This window comes from Gossypium hirsutum, chromosome D06 (genome assembly GCF_007990345.1).
Source record: "Gossypium hirsutum isolate 1008001.06 chromosome D06, Gossypium_hirsutum_v2.1, whole genome shotgun sequence".
Classification (NCBI taxonomy): Eukaryota; Viridiplantae; Streptophyta; class Magnoliopsida; order Malvales; family Malvaceae; genus Gossypium; species Gossypium hirsutum.
This window is the reverse complement of record NC_053442.1, coordinates 33,546,016-33,556,728: the sequence shown is the minus strand read 5'-3', so window position 1 is coordinate 33,556,728 and position 10,713 is coordinate 33,546,016. Positions and strand designations below refer to the sequence as shown.

The 10,713-nt window shown below is 33.2% G+C and overlaps 1 protein-coding gene and 1 long non-coding RNA gene across 2 annotated transcripts; both read left to right on the top strand.

The window, feature by feature from the left end:
* The first annotated feature begins 1,016 nt into the window (after window positions 1–1,016).
* LOC121218368 (uncharacterized) lies at window positions 1,017–3,851 on the top strand. Its single transcript, XR_005914627.1, has 5 exons — window positions 1,017–1,558; window positions 2,195–2,327; window positions 3,094–3,241; window positions 3,325–3,507; window positions 3,609–3,851. It is a non-coding gene; the product is annotated as an uncharacterized lncRNA (long non-coding RNA).
* A 4,783-nt stretch (window positions 3,852–8,634) lies between these two features.
* On the top strand, window positions 8,635–9,726 carry LOC121203149 (putative leucine-rich repeat receptor-like serine/threonine-protein kinase At2g24130). The gene has a single exon (XM_041095575.1). It carries the CDS (start codon window positions 8,635–8,637, stop codon window positions 9,724–9,726), a length of 1,092 nt encoding a protein of 363 aa, XP_040951509.1.
* Window positions 9,727–10,713: the final 987 nt, after the last annotated feature.

Below are 10,713 nucleotides of genomic sequence, written 5' to 3'. Positions count from 1 at the left end.
GTTGCAGTGCTTCAGGAAATTGATACTTCTTCAAACACATCACAGTCATTCCAAAACTTTTAACACTATTAAAAACATAAATCAATTAGACTTATGTGCTATTTTTCATTTTACTCGATATATATTAGAATCTTGTTACATACCAACATTAGAAGGGAAACAAACTAATGCTTTACTGTTTAGTTGATGATTTGTTGAGAAAAAATATAAATTGATTACTTGAGTGAGTAGTGTCAATGGCTATCATAATCATATTATTGGTCTTTTTAATGTAGATTTCATGGTTCATAAATTTAGTTTATTTTTTTGAAATCTAATTAACCGATGCATTTATTAAGAAGAAGGTTAAAGTAATTTCCTAAATCCCTTGCCCCGGCCCATAGTTAATGGCTAACCTGGGTGATGCCTCTGGTAATCCTAATTGTCGAATATAGTTAATATAGAACTTAACAATTAAGCCAAAGAACAGTCACAAACTCAGACTTAAAAAAAATAAGTCCTAAAAAAACCTTTAATCTTCTCTTGAAAACCTTTCCCCTTTCTTGCATTGGAGAAAGCTTTCAAAGAAACTAGCTTCCCTCGAAGTCTTCATTGGTACCATTTCACTTTTTTCTAGCGCTACAGTCCACTGAGCTCCTTGGAGATTAACCACCAACACTTTCTATCGACTCAGAAAATATCAACCTCTACCTATCCTATTTGAAATCCCCTCCTATCTCTAATGACGAGATGCTCCACTTCTGTTGGGACTTCTTCTATCCAGTAAATCAGGGAATCATATCGGTATCTTCTCGTTGCCAACCCATGTGCCATTTTGTTTGCCATCTGAGATATATGCCAACATGTTTGGTTGGCCGTAATACTAATGCATTACAGCTGAATCAGTGGGCCCATAACTAAGCCATTGTTTGGTTGGCTATAATGAGCTATTATAGCCCTATTCCAAACGGGATTATTCAAGGCAAAAGTTCTATTTTCAATTCGGTGGTCTGAGTTGGGAATAACTATTCAATGAATGGGTGGGTGAAAAGTTTCCTCTGACTTTCAATTTTACCCTTATTTCTTTCCCACGTCTGAAGTATTTTCCTCTTTCTCATTCTTCTTCCAATTTCCTCGCAACCTTATCTCCCTCTTTTTCATGCTTCTATCCTCGCCAACCCAATCTCCCTTTGACAAAAAAGAGAGAAAATAGAGAGAGAAAATATAGAGGCCTTTTGATCGTTTCTTCAGTGATATCGACGGCGATAGCAACTGCTAATGTGGTGAGGCATAAGGAGTGGCCTATTGAGGAGTTTTACAATGCGATCGAGATAATCTATGAGCTAGAGGCATGTAATATTATATTTTTCTTGTTTCATTAGGTTTTCGTTTAATCTCTAACATTCTTTTCTTCCCATCTCTACGTTTTCTTTTGTTTCCTTTGGTTGTAGAGTTGCAACCCTTTCTTTTTCCTTTTTTTTTTGCCTTTTCACCGCATTTCTGATTTTATTGCTTTGATTTAACAAATACTGGAAAGATAACAAGGCGATTTGTTGTTAAGTGAAGATAGAAGACTGGGGTAAGTTTTCATTTTGTCCCAAATTTGTTGTTAATTATTTGACTGATAAGTGATTCTATTTTCTTTTGTATGTTTTATTATGCATGAACTTGACTGTGGGAAATTTCTTTTTTTAGAGCTGAATTCTTTTTGGGTTTATTAAAATTTAGGGCTTTTTCTTGTTTTTGGTTTTGGATTTTATGAGGTTGAGTTAAGATGTTTCAAAGGTGTTTGCTTTGAGTTTCTTGGAAAATCGGCTATGGATTTACCAGACCAAAAAAAGAAATTTAGAGGTTTTTTTCTTTTTACTAAAAAGAAAAACTGCATGTCGTGGAAGATCAGTAATTGTGGCAACATCTTGGGAATCTAGTCTTGGCTTCAGTTGTTGGGATTCACTAGTTCTTTCCTTGAAACATTACCTGATGGTTGCCTCGTAGTTCTGTATAGGAATTTTAAAATGTAAAGAGACCTTAAACTAGATTCATTTCTATTATGTATTTCATATGTTTTTGAGTTGTTAATAAGTGCTAAAGATTATGGTCTGTTTCCAATCTTAGTTGGAGAACCTATTGCATTATGTCACTCTTTTTACTCTTGGTTTCCTTTTCTTAAAATCCCCCTTTGTTTTTCTTAGAAAGTTGTATGCTATTGTTTCAGAGGATGAGATTCCACCTCTCCCTGCAAAGGAACAACTTAAAAGCAAATGGGACAATGGAGATATTGATGACTCTGATATCAAGGAATCATGGGAGAATGAAGATGAACTTCCTTCACCTCTTCATTATAACTTGTATTAATTATATTTACTAGTATTTTGTTGTCGGGGCTCTTTGGTCCTATGAATCTTTTTATTGCTTCTTAAAATTCTATACTGGAAAACATGTTCAAAATTGCAACCTTTTAAACCAACTAAACATAGGCAAGAAAAACCTGGTTAAAAGTTATTAGTTAATTCTAGATTGGTCTTGATTTGATTTTTGATACATGTATCTCCTGGCATTGTCAGATGGATAAGAGAATATAACTTAAAATTGGTAATTCAAACTCTATTAAGATGCGCCTCATTCTTGATGTGATAAGAAAATGTCAATGTGATCCATTACCATCCTACTGCATCAATTAAGGAATTTGATCGATCATTAATAGTGATTCATGTATTCTATTCTTACAATTTGGATCTAGAACCAAGTAGATAGAGCCTCTCCCTGTATCCTTTTTTATGGTGGCATAAGATTTTGCTTTGAGGCTAATTACAGTGTCACTTATAACAATTTTGTGGATATTGACAGAATCATAGTGTTTTCCTAGATCTTTTGTTATAAACTCATTGGCATGAATATCTTAATAGTACTAGAACTTAAATTTATTGACTTCTATTAAGAACTATTTCATTGTCGTTTGTTTCTAAATTAGCTTAAGTCTTATTGTTATCCTTCACCCATTTTTTATTTTTGTGTGTGTATATATATGGGTATATATCTAAAGGTGATTTTTGTCTTCATTGTTTTTTTTTGTCAATAAGGTGCCATGATCTAACATTTTGCTTTCTATTATAGGCTTGTGGAATAAGCCGATTATAAATCAATGACTGAACTGTTTTCCAAGAAAGGTAATGATAGGACTCTTGATAATTTTATTCCCAAATCTGAAAGTGACTTTATGGAGTATGCTGAGCTTTTTTCTCACAAGCTTTGCCCATATAAGGTGAGTTTAACAATCTTTCTTTCCTTGCATTGTCGTTGTATTGAGGAAGTTCTCACGTTGCCTAAATACATCCTTTGATGTAGAAAAGTTATCACTATATTGCACTACTCAAGGTCATGATGAGACTATCATTGACTTCTTTGAAAGCAGTTGATGTCAAAGATTTTGCATCTTCGGTAACAACAATTCTTGCTAGATCTGTCAAATATTTTTCTTTTCTGTAGAATGCGAAGATTGCAGTTAAGGAGAAGAAGAGTTCTAAGAAGGTAATATATGATTTGGTTTCTCTTCTTTTACATTTCTTACAATGCAATAATTTTTTATGCTATTATTCATGTTTTTGATGTTGGGTTTTGGCATGATGCAGAGACCAAGAGGATTGAAGAACATGGGGAGTATGGGAAGTGATTCAGGTTGAAGATACATAAATGGCAGAGAAGGACCCTTTTTCTTTTTTGGTATTTTGGGGGAATATTTTTAGAATTGATGTTAATAGGTTGGGGAAAAAAATAGAGAAGTTAAAATAGAGGTCTGCTTGCTTGTTTGGTGTATAGTTGTTTGATGTTTTTCATATATATAAAAATGAGAATAATTATTATTTTTGGATCAATATTTGTAATTTGGCAACTATGATCCCATGAGATTATGTTATGATTTTTATTAATTCATATTTTAATAATAATTATATTAAGAATGTTATTAAATTATTTATTTTTATTTTTATCAAATTATGTTTGGTAATAATTATATTAAAATATGATTAAATTATTATTTATTATTAAATTAAATAATATGTATTGATAAAATAAATAAATAATATTTATCTAGTTTAAGGGTTATAATATGTATTAATTCATATTTTAATAATAATTATATTTAAAAAATGATTAAATTAGTTATTATTTTTTAATCCTATTAAAATTTAATAACAATAACAATAATCATCTACCTAAAAAAAAATCTACTAAGGGTATTCTAGTCATTTTAGTTTTTCTCCTTATGCTATTAAAACATCATTCTATTCAGCCAAACACAAGAATACTATTACAATTCTATTCCATTCCATTTAACCAAATAATTGAATTACTGATTACAGCTTTATTCCATTACAACTCTATTCAATTACAGCTCTATTCAATTATAGCTCTATTCCATTACAGTGAACCAAACGTACCCTCAATTTCTTTCTCACGGTTAACGCGTCCCCTTCCACGCATACTTCTCTAAAACCCAAATCGTCTGTGAAGATGACTGCTTATAGGCACGCCCATGCTTCTGCAATGGTCAGATCTCGAATGTTCTCCCACGGGTAAAAACACGATCCCATTACTAATCCTTCATTATTCCTTATTACAATCTCGGATATAGCCCTGATCAATTATTTTTGGTAGGATGCATCAAAATTGGCTTTAACTAATCCCCCCTCTAATGGTTCCCAACTTTCTTTTCCTATTTTGTGTTTAATCTCGGATAACTTTTCCAATTGTTTAACTTCTGATATGTATGCTTTGATGGATCCCACTACTTCCTGTACCCACTCCCTTACTCCCTTGTGATAAAGCTTATTCCTATTATAGCATATCGCCTAAAATGAATTAGCTAGATTTGTGCCTGTAAAGTGTTATTTCCTAATTCTAGAAGTAACCATTGTTTCCAACTTTGATTCATGTTTGTGCTTTAGGGTGCCACTCCTACCTCCTGCAAAACTGGTTTTGTGAATGCGCAATCTCGAAACAGATGGGCTACTGTCTCTTCCTCCTCTTTATAGATTGGGCAAAGTGCATCTTCTTTAAGCCTTTGAGACTTTAGGTTACCTAAAGGATGTTAGTTCAAAACTCCGGTAAGGAAAATCTCGAACACACGATCGAAACTCGAATAGAAAAAGAAAAAATTGGATAGGCTCCAAGGCGTGTATCAAGCCACTATCTTTAAGGTTATATTCTCCCCCACCTACCTTCGGTGTGCAAATGAGTTCCAAGCAAATTAATCTCGAGGATACAATGAAGCCAATAACTATTTGTGTTTTGCACTGACGAGAATAGTCCACTATGCACTGAGCAATGTATAACAAAAAACTCAATTTCTACAAAGGATTTCTGCAGTAATACTTTATAGAATAATCTAATAATATTAGAAAATGAAGGAAGGAAAGAAAGAATATTAGAATTTGTTGATATGATTTCCAAATGAAATCCCATTCCTATTTATAGGAATTTTCATGTCTCTTCATAGAGACATATTTCAATAGGTGTCTTTATGAATAAATAAATAATAATTATTCATTTAATTTTGAAACTATTCAAATAATATTTTTTGAATAGTTATAATTCATTTTTAAAAAAAAAATCAAATGATATAACTTTTGACCAATGACCAAAAGTTTTATCTTTTGATTAATTACACCCATTCATTTATAGTTATTGGGATACTATAAATATTTGAAAATGTTCCAACAAAGGAGGCATATATTCATTAGTTATTTTCCATAGATTTATTCGAATCTTGCAGGGAATTTTGAGGCTCCACTTTTTTGTAAAGTAGCTTCTTGTATCTTTAGATTGGAATGTATTGTTGTTTCCCAACAAATTTTGGTCCTCTGTAATGAGCCAATTGTACTTGATCTTTGCTATATAAACTCCAAAAATGTCACCCTTCCATATTATCTCATTTGTCTGCATACTGCTCACCAGCGGGATGGATAATATTCTCTCAGCTTGCTCATCACTGAACAGCCTATTGATGACCTACTTTTTCCAGGTAACCAATTCACTATCAATTAAATCTGCAATAGTTAAGTATCTTAAATCAATATTTTGACTTTTTACTCTTCCATCACCAGGACTCGACAAGCACACATCATTCCATATGTTCATCGATTCACCATTCCCGATCTTCCACCCTGTGTCTTTCTCCAATAGATTACATACACCCCAAATACTATGCCAGGTAAAACTTAAACTCATGAAATCTCCAAGAGGATAATATTTTGCTTTCATTACTCAAGTAAGTAAACTGTTGGGATTAATGATTAGCTTCTAGCCTTGTTTCGCCAACAGGGTTATATTAAATTTTGATAACTCGCTAAACGCAATCCCCCCTCGCGCTTTTGGGATACACATAGTATTCCAACTACATCAATGTATGCCTTTGTTAGATTATAAATTACATCACCTAAATCTGCACATCAAATTTTCTAACTCTCGGCATAATGACACAGACAACATAAAACATTGTATTGCATAAACTGGAATGACTTGTAAAACAATTTAATAAATACCTCATTTCCTCGTATGGACAAATTACGCACTCTAAAATTAGTTTAATTTTAGAGATAAAACATATATGAAGAAAGAAGGGAGCTACAGCAGTTAGGAATGATAATTTTATAATGATGTGATTTAAAAAATTTAAACTGTAAAATAAAAATATTAATACTAATATACATACAAATAAGCACTTTTTATATAAGAAAACAAATAAATGAAATTTTATATAAATATATGTGAAACAATTTGGTTGTGGGAACTATTACTTGAGTAGTATAAATAAACCCAACTGACACCAACGATTTGTAATTAACTTTAGTTTGAATTTTTATTTTCCTCATGATTTTTGAAAAAAATTAATAATTTAAAATTTAAAATTTAAAATTCTTTTGTTCATTGAAATTTTTTAAAATTATTTGCTTTTTATTTTTGAAATTTAAAGAATGTTTTCTCATAATTTTTTAAAATTTCTAAAATTTTGAATTTTTGTAAATTTAAATTGTTTTTTACCTAACATATAAGCTAAAATAGTGTGGCGTAAGTAATGAAAAATTTGAAGCAAAGTCTAGAAGAATGAGAGAGGAATACATAAAGCTTGAAGTGAGAGAACGGATTGGAAGAAGAAGAAGACGCAACAGTGTTTGAAGGGATATCTTCTGCTTCAAACATCCCAATCTTTTAAATATCAACACTTCAATAAACTGTTTTATTTGGATGGTTAATGAGTTTGTAGAAAAATGTATTAAGCAACCATGCCAATGTTAAGAGTGTTAACACCTACGGTGAGTTGTTAATGTATTGTGTATTGAATGAATGAAACTGTACTAAGTATTGAAAGAATAGAATGAAAATGTATTGAGTAATGAAAGAATTCTTTGTATTTAGTTTAGTATCTCAAGTTTGTACATTATAACAATAATATTTACAAAATATATGAGTAACTGTTATTGCTAACAATTGAATAACAAACTAACAGCTACTAGGCTAGTTCAATAACAGAGTTAGCTAGCACAGTCCTTATCTATACTCTTAACAAAGAGTGATGTAGACTATTGGGACGTGGGAATCTTAGAAAGGGATTTAGCAAAGGACTTGAGATTCATGGCTCCCTTTCAAGCTTCATTTACTATTCTGACTCTTTAGCTTTATCTCATTGTTTGCGGAAAAAATGTTGGCAACCCAAAAACTCCATCTGCCTAACAAATTTCCCCTGCAAAGAACGAGGTTGGAAAATCTCAAATTCCCAACAAAATTATCACAACAATTTAATCATAGTTATATGCAGTTTCAGTCACTGATAGAAAACAAATGTCAACTCTTTTCCTGTTAACACAAATCTAAATTTATGTCCATCACTAAAATACCATCTAAATGAACACTAATTGTCAACTTGTGGACCCTCAAACATAAAAGAAGAAGAAAGACGTTATCTCTCTCTCCCCGCTGATGCATATGGATCACTTGATTGAGTGCTTCTATGACAGGATGTTCCATTATCTTTTAATAAATTTGCATCATATCCTATTAAAATCATTTCCATTGTTGCAACCACTGGAATTTATATCCCATTCCGGTGTTGATCAATAAAGAATATAAACAGTGATTGAAAACCAAACCCATAAATTTGTTATTATAGTTAAGGTTAATAAAACAATCCAAATATCAATGTATCTTACAGCATATTTTCTTTCAAAAATCAGATTATGAGATGGGATGGACATGGATTTTATTTAAAAATTTTAAATTTTTGAGTAGGGGTGGTTGCCTTTGTCCTTTCTTGAAATATTTGGCTCATATTTTAAAATATTAATTAACTATTTCATTGGTTGCAGTATATATAAAACTTCAACGGTATAGAGATGAAAAGAAAAAGCATGTTAGTCTCTCTACAAATCATTGTCACTATTGAAATATTTCCTCACCGGGAATCTAGTTCTACCTTTAAACAACTTTATAAAATGTCACTCTCAAATCCACTTCATTAGAAAAATCATAGTCTCTTTTTGTTTATCTCAATTCACAATTCCTCAACTTGTATTAAATTCTTGTTATAATGAAGGCTTGGAGATGAAACAAAGGTGACACTCACAAAGGGAAGTTTCTTAGGCACTTCCAAAGGCAATGACAATGGCATTCATTAGAAATTTTTACATTCTTCTATTTCTACTCCATTTTATTTTGGTATCCAGCAATACGGGTTCACCTTATCCAAATCGTCGTCGTTATCCTTATCATGATTGTCTTCAGGGCCGATCTTTGGTTGAAGACAAGGCTGCACTTCTAGCATTCAAGAAGTCGGTATTAGTGGATCCAAAATCGACTCTTGCGAACTGGGAAGATGGTGTTCATGTTTGCAACTTCACTGGTGTCACATGTAACGAGCAACATCATCGTGTGACACAAATTGATCTCTCTAGCTCTGGACTTGTGGGGAAGATATCACCTTCCCTTTCAAACCTCACTGCTCTTCAACTCATAAACCTTTATGAAAACCACTTCTTCAGCAGCATTCCACCACAACTTTCCTCACTCCCTTGCCTCCAAACTCTTGTACTTAATCAAAATGACTTAAATGGTCCAGTGCCCGATAGTTTCGCCCTCCTCACCAGCCTCATCGTGTTTGCTGTTATGGAAAACAACTTGACAGGCCCCCTGCCTCCTTCCTTTTTCTCTAACTGTACGCAATTAAAAGTTATAGATTTGTCTTTCAACTACATCATAGGTCGAATTCCTATGGAAATTGGAAACTGTCCCAGTTTATGGACACTCAATTTATACAATAATCAATTTATTGGCCAGCTTCCTGCATCCTTAACCAATACTACACTATATAATCTAGATGTGGAGAACAATCATCTATCTGGTGAACTGCCTTCAGATTTAGTAAGCAAGCTTCTGAATCTTATGTTTCTTCATTTGTCATATAACAACATGAGAAGCCATGGAAATAACACCGATCTTTATCCCTTCTTTGCCACGTTAGGAAATTGTACTGGCTTGACGGAACTTGAATTGGCTGGAATGGGACTTGGAGGAAAATTACCGAGCTCAATTGGTCACCCTAGTCTGAAGCGCCTCGAATTGCAGGAAAACCTCATAATCGGGTCGATTCCACCAGAAATCAGGAACCTCTCCAACATTACAATGTTGAACTTGACATCCAATTTTCTAAATGGAACAATCCCAGAAGAGTTGAGTTTATTGTTAATGTTGGAATGACTTCTTTTGTTCCACAACTTGTTCAACATCAGAATTCCTTTAGAATTAGCAAAATTGCCTCATTTCGGTCAGCTTGATCTCTCCAACAACAAATTCTATGGAGAAATCCCTGCCAGCTTTGGAGATTTGTTGAAAGCTGGACTGCAATGCAACATGGAGCCAGAAGCATGCTACTGTCGAGACCAGCAGCTATCAAGCTCAACTCATTTTGCTTGGCGCGCACGAATGGTTTTTGGACCAAATGAAGCAACTGACATTGCTGTTTTGTTTTGATGTAATTTAGTTCAGTTTGATTGTAACTAGCTTTAATAGTTAGCAGGATTAAGTTAGTGATTAGATAGCTGATGTAAAAGCTGATATGGCAGCTCATTTTGTATTTGACTTTAACTTACATTGGTTGTAAATTAGTGGAGGCAGTTAGATTAGTAGGTAACTATCAAATGAACAAATTGTAACTCCTTTTTATTTCAAATTTTGAATGAAAAAAATGTAATGTTCAGTTACAATTCTTGCTGTACATTCAAGTTTCTTATTTGCTGCTCTGCTTGTTTTTCTTTTCTGCTTCGATTACTCTTGCTTCTGCTTGCAAATCTCTTTGTTGCTGCTGCCATTGTTCCTACAAATGGTATCATGAGCTCGAGTCTTTGAGGGGCCTTTGCTTGCATTCTGTTGATTTCAATTTAAAATCTACAGCAAAGCTTTAAACTAAAAAGGATCGAAGCACTTAAACTCAGTCTAGCAAGATGAGTTTCACTCCACCACCTCCACCAGTGTTCACTGGAGAAAACTATCACATTTGGATAGTTAAAATGAAGACTTATCTTCAGGCACACGATCTTTGGAGTGTGATTGAAAATGATGCTGAACCACCTCCATTGAGAGCCAATCCCACCATTGCACAGATGAGGCAGCATGCTGAGGAGCGAGCCAAGAAGCATAAGGCTATGGCCTGCTTGCAAAATGGAGTCTCTGATGTGATATTCACTC